This window comes from Nerophis lumbriciformis, linkage group LG04 (assembly GCF_033978685.3).
Source record: "Nerophis lumbriciformis linkage group LG04, RoL_Nlum_v2.1, whole genome shotgun sequence".
NCBI lineage: Eukaryota > Metazoa > Chordata > Actinopteri > Syngnathiformes > Syngnathidae > Nerophis > Nerophis lumbriciformis.
Window position 1 is genome coordinate 57,832,501 of NC_084551.2, and position 15,683 is coordinate 57,848,183.

General features: G+C 40.6%; 1 protein-coding gene across 2 annotated transcripts in view; it reads right to left on the bottom strand.

Annotated features, from left to right (window-relative positions):
• The window catches only part of LOC133604969 (dysbindin-A-like), a 31,392-nt gene extending 18,376 nt beyond the window's left edge, over positions 1 to 13,016 (bottom strand). Inside the window, exons 1-5 of one of the 2 annotated variants that reach the window (XM_072912926.1) lie at positions 12,887 to 13,016; positions 12,792 to 12,851; positions 1,089 to 1,142; positions 869 to 919; positions 576 to 636 (exon numbers count right to left, since the gene is read on the bottom strand). In XM_072912926.1, coding sequence (XP_072769027.1) covers positions 576 to 636; positions 869 to 919; positions 1,089 to 1,142; positions 12,792 to 12,850 — 225 coding nt within the window. In that variant the 5' untranslated portion in view covers position 12,851; positions 12,887 to 13,016. The other variant, XM_072912927.1, reaches the window with a different exon arrangement.
• Between the last annotated feature and the right edge of the window lie 2,667 nt (positions 13,017 to 15,683).

Genomic DNA, 15,683 nt, shown 5'->3' on the forward strand with positions numbered 1-15,683 from the left:
TACATTATATACCACCAATGATGTACACTATATACCATCAATGATGTACACTATATACCATCAATGATGTACATTATATACCATCAATGATTTACATTATATACCATCAATGATGTACATTATATACCATCAATGATTTACACTATATACCATCAATGATGTACACTATATACCATCAATGATGTACATTATATACCATCAATGATTTACATTATATACCATCAATGATGTACACTATATACCATCAATGATGTACACTATATACCATCAATGATGTACACTATATACCATCAATGATATTCAATCTCTCTTCAGACAATCGTAGTACACATAGTACATGTAGTACACACTGTACACGCAGTACAAGTGGTACTACATAGTACACGTAGCACACAGAGGTATAAGTATAGTGCAAGTAGTACACATAGTCCAAGCATTACAAGTAATACACATAGTACAAGTAGTACAAATAATACACACAGTACAAGTAATACACACAGTACAAGTTGTACACATAGTACAAGTAGTACACACAGTACAAGTATTACAAGTAGTACACATAGTAGTAGACTTACCTGTGCAGCGTGACCACAGTCTTTAGTTTTCTTGTGTAGTACAAACCAGCTCTCCTCATACCTACACACACACACACACACACACACACACACACACACACACACACACACACACACACACACACACACACACACACACACACACACACACACACACACACACTAAAACATTAATATGTGTATGAGTGCATGCGTGCGTGTGTGTGTGCCTGCGTGTGTGCGTGCGTGCGTGTGTTTATGTGTGTGCGTGTGTGTTTATGTGTGCGTGTGTTAATGTGTGTGTGTGTGTGTACCTGCCAAGGATTTGGTGTCCAGCAGTGAAAAGAGGAAAAGTTTCTTCAAACCTGAAAAAGAAAGCAGAACAAATACTTTCATGTTGAACATTAAAACAACTGTCAATTACACATACACTTAATTATATATATACATGCAAGAGTACACATGCATACATTTGTACATATATAGGAGGAGGAGGAGGAGGAGAAGAAGAAGAAGAAAAGGTGAAATGTGTACCTGGACTTCTTCCTGCTTTTGGACTCCTTTGTTTTGTCTCCAAGTGTTTTCAGGCTAATGGAGAAAGAAAGCAATGAAATATGAAATAATGAATATCACCATGAAATATGAATGAATGAATATCACCATGAAATATGAATGAATGAATATCAACATGAAATATGAATGAATGAATATCAACATGAAATACGAATGAATGAATATCACCATGAAATATGAATGAATGAATATCAACATGAAATATGAATGAATGAACATCAACATGAAATACGAATGAATGAATATCAACATGAAATATGAATGAATGAATATCACCATGAAATATGAATGAATGAATATCAACATGAAATATGAATGAATGAATATCAACATGAAATATGAAATAATGAATATCACCATGAAATATGAATTAATGAATATCACCATGAAATATGAATTAATGAATATCAACATGAAATATGAATGAATGAATATCAACATGAAATATGAATAAATGAATATCAACATGAAATATGAATGAATGAATATCAACATGAAATATGAATGAATGAATATCAACATGAAATATGAATGAATGAATATCAACATGAAATATGAATATCAACATGAAATATGAATTAATGAATATCAACATGAAATATAAATTGATGAATATCAACATGAAATATGAATGAATGAATATCAACATGAAATATGAATTAATACAATGAATATCAACATGAAATATGAATTAATGAATATCAACATGAAATATGAATTAATACAATGAATATCAACATGAAATATGAATGAATACAATGAATATAAACATGAAATATGAATGAATACAATGAATATCAACATGAAATATGAATGAATACAATGAATGTAAACATGAAATATGAATGAATGAATATCAACATGAAATATGAAATAATGAATATCAACATGAAATATGAAATAATGAATATCACCATGAAATATGAATGAATGAATATCAACATGAAATATGAATGAATGAATATCACCATGAAATATGAAATAATGAATATCACCATGAAATATGAATGAATGAATATCAACATGAAATATGAATGAACGAATATCACCATGAAATATGAATGAATGAATATCACCATGAAATATGAATGAATGAATATCAACATGAAATATGAATGAATGAATATCAACATGAAATATGAATGAATGAATATCAACATGAAATATGAAATAATGAATATCACCATGAAATATGAATGAATGAATATCAACATGAAATATGAATGAATGAATATCACCATGAAATATGAAATAATGAATATCAACATGAAATATGAATGAATGAATATCAACATGAAATATGAATGAATGAATATCACCATGAAATATGAAATAATGAATATCACCATGAAATATGAATTAATGAATATCACCATGAAATATGAATGAATGAATATCAACATGAAATATGAATGAATGAATATCAACATGAAATATGAAATAATGAATATCACCATGAAATATGAATGAATGAATATCACCATGAAATATGAATGAATGAATATCAACATGAAATATGAATGAATGAATATCAACATGAAATATGAATGAATGAATATCAACATGAAATATGAATTAATGAATATCACCATGAAATATGAATGAATGAATATCAACATGAAATATGAATGAATGAATATCAACATGAAATATGAAATAATGAATATCACCATGAAATATGAATGAATGAATATCACCATGAAATATGAATGAATGAATATCAACATGAAATATGAATGAATGAATATCACCATGAAATATGAAATAATGAATATCACCATGAAATATGAATTAATGAATATCACCATGAAATATGAATGAATGAATATCAACATGAAATATGAATGAATGAATATCAACATGAAATATGAAATAATGAATATCACCATGAAATATGAATTAATGAATATCACCATGAAATATGAATGAATGAATATCAACATGAAATATGAATGAATGAATATCAACATGAAATATGAATGAATACAATGAATATCAACATGAAATATGAATTAATACAATGAATATCAACATGAAATATGAATGAATGAATACCAACATGAAATATGAATGAATATAATGAACATCAACACGAAATATGAATGAATATCAACATGAATATTCATAGCCACATGATTATAGCAATGCAGAATGGCAAAGTTATTGATCATCTTATTTAGGAAATGAGGTGTGTCCATGTTAGCACTTCCTAATGAGGTGTGTCCGTGTTAACAGTTCCTAATGAGGTGTGTCCGTGTTAACAGTTCCTAATGAGGTGTGTCCGTGTTAACAGTTCCTAATGAGGTGTGTCCATGTTAGCACTTCCTAATGAGGTGTGTCCATGTTAGCAGTTCCTAATGAGGTGTGTCCATGTTAGCACTTCCTAATGAGGTGTGTCCATGTTAGCAGTTCCTAATGAGGTGTGTCCGTGTTAACAGTTCCTAATGAGGTGTGTCCGTGTTAACAGTTCCTAATGAGGTGTGTCCGTGTTAACAGTTCCTAATGAGGTGTGTCCATGTTAGCACTTCCTAATGAGGTGTGTCCATGTTAGCACTTCCTAATGAGGTGTGTCCATGTTAGCACTTCCTAATGAGGTGTGTCCGTGTTAACAGTTCCTAATGAGGTGTGTCCATGTTAGCAGTTCCTAATGAGGTGTGTCCATGTTAGCACTTCCTAATGAGGTGTGTCCATGTTAGCAGTTCCTAATGAGGTGTGTCCATGTTAGCACTTCCTAATGAGGTGTGTCCGTGTTAACAGTTCCTAATAAGGTGTGTCCGTGTTAACAGTTCCTAATGAGGTGTGTCCATGTTAGCACTTCCTAATGAGGTGTGTCCATGTTAGCAGTTCCTAATGAGGTGTGTCCATGTTAGCACTTCCTAATGAGGTGTGTCCATGTTAGCAGTTCCTAATGAGGTGTGTCCATGTTAGCACTTCCTAATGAGGTGTGTCCATGTTAGCAGTTCCTAATGAGGTGAGGTGTGTCCATGTTAGCAGTTCCTAATGAGGTGTGTCCATGTTAGCACTTCCTAATGAGGTGTGTCCATGTTAGCAGTTCCTAATGAAGTGTGTCCATGTTAGCACTTCCTAATGAGGTGTGTCCATGTTAGCAGTTCCTAATGAGGTGTGTCCATGTTAGCACTTCCTAATGAGGTGTGTCCGTGTTAACAGTTCCTAATGAGGTGTGTCCGTGTTAACAGTTCCTAATGAGGTGTGTCCGTGTTAACAGTTCCTAATGAGGTGTGTCCATGTTAGCACTTCCTAATGAGGTGTGTCCATGTTAGCAGTTCCTAATGAGGTGTGTCCATGTTAGCACTTCCTAATGAGGTGTGTCCATGTTAGCAGTTCCTAATGAGGTGTGTCCATGTTAGCACTTCCTAATGAGGTGTGTCCATGTTAGCAGTTCCTAATGAGGTGTGTCCATGTTAGCACTTCCTAATGAGGTGTGTCCGTGTTAACAGTTCCTAATAAGGTGTGTCCGTGTTAACAGTTCCTAATGAGGTGTGTCCATGTTAGCACTTCCTAATGAGGTGTGTCCATGTTAGCAGTTCCTAATGAGGTGTGTCCATGTTAGCACTTCCTAATGAGGTGTGTCCATGTTAGCAGTTCCTAATGAGGTGTGTCCATGTTAGCACTTCCTAATGAGGTGTCTCCGTGTTAGCACTTCCTAATGAGGTGTGTCCATGTTAGCACTTCCTAATGAGGCGTGTCCATGTTAGCACTTCCTAATGAGGTGTGTCCATGTTAGCACTTCCTAATGAGGTGTGTCCATGTTAGCAGTTCCTAATGAGGTGTGTCCATGTTAGCACTTCCTAATGAGGTGTGTCCATGTTAGCACTTCCTAATGAGGTGTGTCCATGTTAGCACTTCCTAATGAGGTGTCTCCGTGTTAGCACTTCCTAATGAGGTGTGTCCATGTTAGCACTTCCTAATGAGGTGTGTCCATGTTAGCACTTCCTAATGAGGTGTGTCCATGTTAGCACTTCCTAATGAGGTGTGTCCATGTTAGCACTTCCTAATGAGGTGTGTCCATGTTAGCACTTCCTAATGAGGTGTGTCCATGTTAGCACTTCCTAATGAGGTGTGTCCATGTTAGCAGTTCCTAATGAGGTGTGTCCATGTTAGCACTTCCTAATGAGGTGTGTCCATGTTAGCAGTTCCTAGTGAGGTGTGTCCATGTTAGCACTTCCTAATGAGGTGTCTCCGTGTTAGCACTTCCTAATGAGGTGTGTCCATGTTAGCACTTCCTAATGAGGCGTGTCCATGTTAGCACTTCCTAATGAGGTGTGTCCATGTTAGCACTTCCTAATGAGGTGTGTCCATGTTAGCAGTTCCTAATGAGGTGTGTCCATGTTAGCACTTCCTAATGAGGTGTGTCCATGTTAGCACTTCCTAATGAGGTGTGTCCATGTTAGCACTTCCTAATGAGGTGTCTCCGTGTTATCACTTCCTAATGAGGTGTGTCCATGTTAGCACTTCCTAATGAGGCGTGTCCATGTTAGCACTTCCTAATGAGGTGTGTCCATGTTAGCACTTCCTAATGAGGTGTGTCCATGTTAGCAGTTCCTAATGAGGTGTGTCCATGTTAGCACTTCCTAATGAGGTGTGTCCATGTTAGCACTTCCTAATGAGGTGTGTCCATGTTAGCACTTCCTAATGAGGTGTGTCCATGTTAGCACTTCCTAATGAGGTGTGTCCATGTTAGCACTTCCTAATTAGGTGTGTCCATGTTAGCACTTCCTAATGAGGTGTGTCCATGTTAGCACTTCCTAATGAGGTGTGTCCATGTTAGCACTTCCTAATGAGGTGTGTCCATGTTAGCACTTCCTAATGAGGCGTGTCCATGTTAGCACTTCCTAATGAGGTGTGTCCATGTTAGCAGTTCCTAATGAGGTGTGTCCATGTTAGCACTTCCTAATGAGGTGTGTCCATGTTAGCACTTCCTAATGAGGTGTGTCCATGTTAGCAGTTCCTAATGATGTGTGTCCATGTTAGCAGTTCCTAATGAGGTGTGTCCACGAGGACTAATGATACTGCTATGGGTGTCTTTTGTCCAGCTGAGCCAGGTAATCAGGACACGCTGTCACATTGAAATCAGCTTGCAACAATGACAAATAAGGAAGCAACACCACACAAACGTTTGTACCACAATAATATTTCCTCCTCAAAAGTCACACACGCTGTTTTGAGTTGGAAGTGAACGCACTTTACTCACGACCATGTTTTAGTCAACCGTCATCCATCCATCCATCCATCCATCCATCCACAGGCCAGCATTCATTCACTCAGAGATGATGTTACAGTCCATCTTCAACCGCTTATGCTAATAGAAATGCTAAATGAAATGTATTTTTTCACATCTGTATTTCCACTAATGACATATAGTACCAGGTGTCAGGTCAGGTCGCTTGGATCTACAACTGGTGACCTGTCACCCAGTACTCAACTGGCACTCCCATCAGTGTTGACTTGGCACCCTGGTGGGAGCAAAACCAAGACCATCCAGCAGGGTAGGATGAGCTCACACGTCTTCCTCGGACACAGACACAACAAAGCTGCACCTGCCAAGGCAGTTTCTGCACCTGTTGGACATGAAGTGTCGGTAGGTGAGAGGGTGTAGATGGGTGTGCACACCTCTTCCTCACTTTAAAACTTAATGTGCTGGTCAGGCAAAAAAGGATCCCTAAAAAAAGCCTACATCATGCAGCTCCTAGCAGGAAGCCGTGCCTGCCTGGCCATCCAACCAAGCAATCACAATACCAACAATAACAAGACGAAGCCACTAACCTTTGGGCATGGAATGTAGGGAGTCTGCAAGATAGACCGGAGCATTGCCAGGTTGCTCGGCCAGTACTAGATTGAAAAAGCAGCCCTGAGTGAAACAAGATTCACTGCTCAAGGAAGTCCCTGGAGGTTACACCTTCTGAAGACGCCCCGAGAACCTCTGGTGTTGGCTTTGAAGACACCCCGAGAACCTCTGGTGTTGGCTTTGAAGACACCCCGAGAACCTCTGGTGTTGGCTTTGTTATTCGCACCAAGCTTGCAAGACAGCTTGGCAGCCCACCTCATGGATGACCCTGCGTCTCAGGCTCACTAAAGGACTGCTGTGCCCCGGTCATCAGCGCCTAGCTCCCACCATGACCAACCCTGACGACATCAAAGAAGCCTTCTATGAGGACCTGAACCGACTTCTCTTAGAAGTCAACAGCAAGGACAAGCTTATGGTCCTTGGAGATTTGAAGTTGGAACTGACTACACCTCCTGGCAGAGTCAGGAGGCCATGGGACTGGCAAGTGCAACTCCAATGGACGGATGCTGCCATCCCTGTGTAATCACTAAGAACTATCTATCACCAGCACCATTTTCCAGCAAGTGGACAAGTACAAGAACACGTGGATGCATCCTGGATCAAGGCAAGTACTGCATCCTGGATCAAGGCAAGTACAAGAACACGTGGATGCATCCTGGATCAAGGCAAGTACAAGAACACGTGGATGCATCCTGGATCAAGGCAAGTACAAGTACACGTGGATGCATACTGGATCAAGGCAAGTACAAGAACACGTGGATGCATCCTGGATCAAGACAAGTACAAGACACGTGGATGCATCCTGGATCAAGGCAAGTACAAGTACACGTGGATGCATCCTGGATCAAGGCAAGTACAAGAACACGTGGATGCATCCTGGATCAAGACAAGTACAAGAACACGTGGATGCATCCTGGATCAAGGCAAGTACAAGTACACGTGGATGCATCCTGGATCAAGACAAGTACAAGAACACGTGGATGCATCCTGGATCAAGGCAAGTACAAGTACACGTGGATGCATCCTGGATCAAGGCAAGTACAAGAACACGTGGATGCATCCTGGATCAAGGCAAGTACAAGAACACGTGGATGCATCCTGGATCAAGGCAAGTACAAGTACACGTGGATGCATCCTGGATCAAGGCAAGTACAAGAACAAGTGGATGCATCCTGGATCAAGGCAAGTACAAGAACACGTGGATGCATCCTAGATCAAGGAAAGTACAAGAACACGTGGATGCATCCTGGATCAAGACAAGTACAAGAACACGTGGATGCATCCTGGATCAAGGCAGTGGCACATGCCAGACTATGCTGTAGTGCGGCGGAGAGACCAGTGGGATGTTCACATTACAGACTACTGGTCGCAGGCTTCAGAGCAAGAAGACCATAGACCATACAGCGAGCCTGGAAAAGGAAGATGGCTAAGATCAACACCTCAGCTAACTCCCCACATGGAAGTGTTGCAGCAGTTCCTGTCCGACATACTGCGGCTTGGAAGAGGACTGGAAGTCCTTCCGAGAGGCCGTCGACAGCTGATACTCTTGCTTTCATGGGGAGGAAACACCGTGATTGGTTCCATGAAAATGACATTCAGAGGCTAATTAACAAACTACGCAAGCATCACCTTATTTAGGGCTATATGAGTAAACATTGATTGATTGATTGATTGATTGATTGATTGATTGATTGATGACAAGATCAGCAGCAAAAGGAAACATGACTACCAGCAGGCAAGACAACTCCTGGAAAGGCATTCCTGCAGACATCTAATGATAAACAGTCTTAATGATAAACACTGTTAATGATAATCAGTGTTAATGATAAACAGTGTTAATGATAAACAATGTTTATAATAATCAGTGTTAATGATAATCAGTGTTAATGATAAACAGTGTTTATACCCTCAGTGTTAATGATAAACAGTGTTTATTATAATCGGTGTTAATGATAAACAGTGTTTATACTAATCAGTGTTAATGATAAACAGTGTTAATGATCATCAGTGTTAATGATAAACAGTGTTAATGATAATCAGTGTTAATAATAATCAGTGTTAATGATAATCAGTGTTAATGATAAACAGTGTTAATGATAATCAGTGTTAATGATAAACAGTGTTAATAACAATCAGTGTTAATGATAAACAGTGTTAATGATAAACAGTGTTAATAATAATCAGTGTTAATGATCATCAGTGTTAATAATAGTGTTAATGATAAACAGTGTTTATAATAATCAGTGTTAATGATAAACAGTGTTAGTGATCATCAGTGTTAATGATAAACAGTGTTAATGATAAACAGTGTTTATAATAATCAGTGTTAATGATAAACAGTGTTAATGGTCATCAGTGTTAATGATAAACAGTGTTTATACTAATCAGTGTTAACGATAAACAGTGTTTATTATAATCAGTGTTAATGATAAACAATGTTAATGAAAAACAGTGTTTATACTAATCAGTGTTAATGATAAACAGTGTTAATGATCATCAGTGTTATTGATAAACAGTGTTAATAAAAATCAGTGTTAATAATCCATCCATCCATCTTCTTCCGCTTATCCGAGGTCGGGTCGCGGGGGCAGCAGCTTAAGCAGGGAAGCCCAGACTTCCCTCTCCCCAGCCACTTCGTCCAGCTCCTCCCGGGGGATCCCGAGGCGTTCCCAGGCCAGCCGGGAGAGATAGTCTTCCCAGCGTGTCCTGGGTCTTCCCCGTGGCCTCCTACCGGTCGGACGTGCCCGAAACACCTTCCTAGGGAGGCGTTCGGGTGGCATCCTGACCAGATGCCCGAACCACCTCATCTGGCTCCTCTCCATGTGGAGGAGCAGCGGCTTTACTTTGAGCTCCCCCCCGAATGACAGAGCTTCTCACCCTATCTCTAAGGGAGAGCCCCGCCACTCGGCGGAGGAAACTCATTTCGGCCGCTTGTACCCGTGATCTTGTCCTTTCGGTCATGACCCAAAGCTCATGACCATAGGTGAGGATGGGAACGTAGATCGACCGGTAAATTGAGAGCTTTGCCTTCCGGCTCAGCTCCTTCTTCACCACAACGGATCGATACAGCGTCCGCATTACTGAATACGCCGCACCGATCTGCCTGTCGATCTCACCATCCACTCTTCCCCCACTCGTGAACAAGACTCCGAGGTACTTGAACTCCTCCACTTGGGGCAAGATCTCCTCCCCAACCCGGAGATGGCACTCCACCCTTTTCCGGGAGAGAACCATGGACTCGGACTTGGAGGTGCTGATTCCCATCCCAGTCGCTTCACACTCGGCTGCGAACCGATCCAGTGAGAGCTGAAGATCTTGGCCGGAGGAAGCCATCAGGACCACATCATCTGCAAATAGCAGTGACCTAATCCTGCAGCCACCAAACCAGATCCCCTCAACGCCCTGACTGCGCCTAGAAATTCTGTCCATAAAGGTTATGAACAGAATCGGTGACAAAGGGCAGCCTTGGCGGAGTCCAACCCTCACTGGAAACGTGTCTGACTTACTGCCGGCAATGCGGACCAAGCTCTGACACTGATTATACAGGGAGCGAACTGCCACAATAAGACAGTCTGTTACCCCATACTCTCTGAGCACTCCCCACAGGACTTCCCGGGGTACACGGTCGAATGCCTTCTCCAAGTCCACAAAGCACATGTAGACTGGTTGGGCAAACTCCCATGCACCCTCAAGGACCCTGCCGAGAGTATAGAGCTGGTCCACAGTTCCACGACCAGGGAGAAAACCACACTGTTCCTCCTGAATCCGAGGTTCGACTATCCGGCGTAGCCTCCTCTCCAGTACACCTGAATAGACCTTACCGGGAAGGCTGAGGAGTGTGATCCCACGATAGTTGGAACACACCCTCCGGTTCCCCTTCTTAAAGAGAGGAACCACCACCCCGGTCTGCCAATCCAGAGGTACCGCCCCCGATGTCCACGCGATGTTGCAGAGTCTTGTCAACCAAGACAGCCCCACAACATCCAGAGCCTTAAGGAACTCCGGGCGGATCTCATCCACCCCCGGGGCCTTGCCACCGAGGAGCTTTTTAACTACCTCGGCAACCTCAGCCCCAGAAATAGGAGAGCCCACCACAGATTCCCCAGGCTCTGCTTCCTCATAGGAAGACGTGCTGGTAGGATTGAGGAGGTCTTCAAAGTATTCCCTCCACCGATCCACAACATCCGCAGTCGAGGTCAGCAGAGCACCATCCCCACCATACACGTTGTTGACACTGCACTGCTTCCCCTTCCTGAGGCGGCGGATGGTGGTCCAGAATTGCTTCGAAGCCGTCCGGAAGTCTTTTTCCATGGCCTCCCCGAACTCCTCCCATGTCCGAGTTTTTGCCTCCGCGACCGCTGAAGCCGCACACCGCTTGGCCTGTCGGTACCTGTCTGCTGCCTCAGGAGTCCCATGAGCCAAAAGAACCCGATAGGACTCCTTCTTCAGCCTGACGGCATCCCTCACCGCTGGCGTCCACCAACGGGTTCTAGGATTACCGCCACGACAGGCACCAACTACCTTGCGGCCACAGCTCCAATCGGCCGCCTCGACAATAGAGGTACGGAACATTGTCCACTCGGACTCAATGTCCAGCACCTCCCTCGTGACATGTTCAAAGTTCTTCCGGAGGTGGGAATTGAAACTCTCTCTGACAGGAGACTCTGCCAGGCGTTCCCAGCAAAACCTCACAATGCGTTTGGGCCTGCCAGGTCTGTCCGGCATCCTCCCCCACCATCGCAGCCAACTCACCACCAGGTGGTGATCGGTAGAAAGCTCCGCCCCTCTCTTCACCCGAGTGTCCAAAACATGAGACCGCAAATCCGATGACACAACTACAAAGTCGATCATGGAACTGCGGCCTAGGGTTTCCTGGTGCCAAGTGCACATATGGACACCCTTATGTTTGAACATGGTGTTTGTTATCGACAATCTGTGACGAGCACAAAAGTCCAATAACAGAACACCTTTAATAATAATCTGTGTTAATGATAAACAGTGTTAATGATAATCAGTGTTAATAATAATCAGTGTTAATGATAAACAGTGTTAATGATAAACATTGTTAATGATCATCAGTGTTAATAATACAGTGTTAATGATAAACAGTGTTGATAATAATCAGTGTTAATGATAAACAGTGTTAATGATCAAACAGTGTTTATAATAATCAGTGTTAATGATCAAACAGTGTTAATGATAAACAGTGTTAATAATAATCAGTGTTAATGATAAACGGTGTTAATAATAAACAGTGTTAATGATAAACAGTCTTAATAATAAACAGTGCTAATGATAAACAGTGTTAATGATATCAGCACTCGGGTAAACTCGTGGCACGCTAATACTGCTCATTTCCTGGAGAAGCAGCATGCATGCTGATCACTAGCTGGCGCGCTGATCGCTAGCTGGCATATCACCACATGCCTATAATGATCACATGTTTACGTCATTGTGTAGATGTCAGATGTCTGTCACGTGAGTCCGTGAAAAGACGGCAGAGATTGAGAGAAAGTAGGCAGTAAATAAATAAGCATGACAAGTAAATAAATAAATAAGCATGACAAGTAAATAAATAAGCATGACAAGTGATAAGTTGAATGTGGAGTATTGGTCCTAACCCTTTTCTCTTATTACAGTACAGAAAGGCTTCAATCACGTGACCGTGCATCACGTGACTGTCAGCTGCCATCAATCACCGTCAGCCGCTAAGAAGAAGGACAACAAAGTCAACGCTCGGCCGTTTACACGAGACTCCGTCATGTTGATGTTTATGTTGACTTTGCGTCTCCCGCGGCCGTCGTTAAGACAGAATGTGGCGCGAAATGTCGGCAAATGATAAAAGGAAGGAGACTAACCCTGTCGTTAAATCCTGTTGCACCAAGTGAAGTCTTTCTCTCAAGTTCTCAAACATCATTCACAAACTTGTTGACGCTCCAAAACGAGATGTTTACACAAACTTGTTGACGCTCCAAACGAGATGTTTACGTGCTCGGACGGCTGCGCTTCCACAAACATTATTCACTTCCGCTTGTCTTCTTCTGCGCCAATAAACAAATACATCAGACTCACTAGCGCCCCCTCTGGTCTTCCGGTGCAACTATTTATGCTTTTCTTCCGACAGATACACTAATATATATATATATATATATATATATATATATATATATATATATATATATATATATATATATATATATATATATATACAGTGGTGGGTAGAGTAGCCAGAAATTGTACTCAAGTAAGAGTACTGTTACTTTAGAGATTTATTACTCAAGTAAAAGTAATGAGTAGTCACCCAAATATTTACTTGAGTAAAAGTAAAAAGTATGTTGTGAAAAAACTACTCAAGTACTGAGTAACTGATGAGTAACATACACACACATATCATATATATATATACATATATACACAAACATTGATTTATATACACATACATTGATATATACAGTATATCATTTATATTTATTTATTTTGCCGTTTTTGTTTACATGTTAAAGGTGTTTTAATGAATATACATGCATGTTTAACACATATAGATTCCTTTCTTTCATGTTGACAAGAATATAAGTTGGTGTATTACCTGATTCTGATGACTTGCATTGATTGGAATCAGACATCAGTGCTTAACGTCCACGTTTTCAAATGCAGGAGAAAAAAAGTTCCTCCTTTCTGTCTAATACCACATGAAAGTGGTTGGTTTTTGGTATCTTATTTGTCCAGCTTCCATATTCGTTTTCACACACTTTACAAGAAATACATTGGCGGCAAATTCCGTAGCTTGCTAGCTTGTTTGCGCTGGCTTTCGGAGACTCTTATTTTGAAAGCGCAGGCGCGATGGAGCGGCACTTTTATTGTGAAGACAGGAACTGTGCAGTCAGTCTTTAGGCTTGTGACGGGATGTACGTTTGAAATAAAAAAGTGTCTTTTTTCCTTCACACTTTTGATTGATTGATTGAAACTTTTATTAGTAGATTGCACAGTACAGTACATATTCCGTACAATTGACCACTAAATGGTAACACCCCAATAAGTTTTTCAACTTGTTTAAGTCAGGTCATGTGACCGCCTGGCTCTGTTTGATTGGTCCAACGTCACCAGTGACTGCATCTGATTGGTGGAACGGAGTCAAACGTCACTAGTGACTGCATTTTATTGGTGGAACGAAGTGAAACGTCACCAGTAACGCAGGCACTTTGAAGGTCTGTCTGACAGACCAAAACAAACAAAGCGTGCATTAACAGATCGATAAAAATTAGTAGCGAGTAGCGAGCTGAATGTAGATAAAAGTAGCGGAGTAAAAGTAGCGGAGTAAAAGTAGCGTTTCTTCTCTATAAATATACTCAAGTAAAAGTAAAAGTAAGTTGCATTAAAACTACTCTTAGAAGTACAATTTATCCCAAAAGTTACTCAAGTAGATGTAACGGAGTAAATGTAGCGCGTTACTACCCACCTCTGCATATATATATATATATATATATATATATATATATATATATATATATATATATATACACACACACACACACACACACACACACACACACACACACACATCAATGTTTTGTGGAACCATTGTCTCCCTCCTTCTGCAATAATTGTTGTGACACGTGCCTTTATGTGTGTTGGACACGCCTTTCTACTTCCCTTTTGTCCAGGACTTTTGTTGACAAACATGATTGACTTCCGTGTGGAGATGTCAACATTCTCTATAGAAGACATCACATTTGGTATTTTTTATAAAGGACTGTAACTTATAAATGTTTGTCAACATTATTATGATCCAGGCAAAACAATGTTCTACATAAATGTGGAAGTATGAAAGTAAGAACTGGCTTCATGCTTTACATTTATCAATCACATCTTGGAGGATGATTTAGAGTACAAAAGCCCTTAAATTGATTTCTCTGTTAAAAACATTTAAAGTGATTTAGGTAACCCTTTTTGTCTTTTTTTTCCCCATATTTTGTATTATTATTATTATTAATATTTAATACTCTATCTGTATTTGCTTTTGTTTTCTTTCCTTGATGTTGAAAGTGCCTTGACTTTTGTGTGAATTAATAATGTATGTTTGTTCAATAAAAAAACATTTAAAAAAGTATTCACTTCCGCTTGTCTTCTTCTGCGCCAATAAAGAAATACATGAGACTCACTAGCGCCCCCTCTGGTCTTCCGGTACAACTATTTCTTATTTTCTTCCTACATATACATGATGAGATGGCGACTTGTCCAGGGTGTACTCCGCCTTCCGCCCGAATGCAGCTGAGATAGGCTCCAGCACCCCCTGCGACCCCAAAAGGGACAAGCGGTAGAAAATTGATGGATATACAGTATACAAAAAAAAAAGTGAAAGTACCAATGATTGTCACACACACACAAAATTATTCTCTACATTTGACCCATCACCCTTGATATATACACACACACATATATATATATATATATATATATATATATATATATATATATATATAAAAGGCAAGGGTGGAGTTCAGACCGGCAAAGTCCAGAAGCCTGGTTCTGAAGAAAGGGCGTGTTCAGGACCAGTTTCGCTTTAAGATCATGGAGAACATCATCCCAACTGTCCAAGAGAAACCTGTGAAGTGCTTGGGAAGTGGTACAGGGCAGACCTCAATGACTGACTGAGTGTGAAAGAAATGCTTAGCCAAGCAGAAGCCTGGATGACATCCCTCGAAAAGAGTGGCCTCCCGGGCAAGTACAAGGCCTGGAGTTACCAACATGGG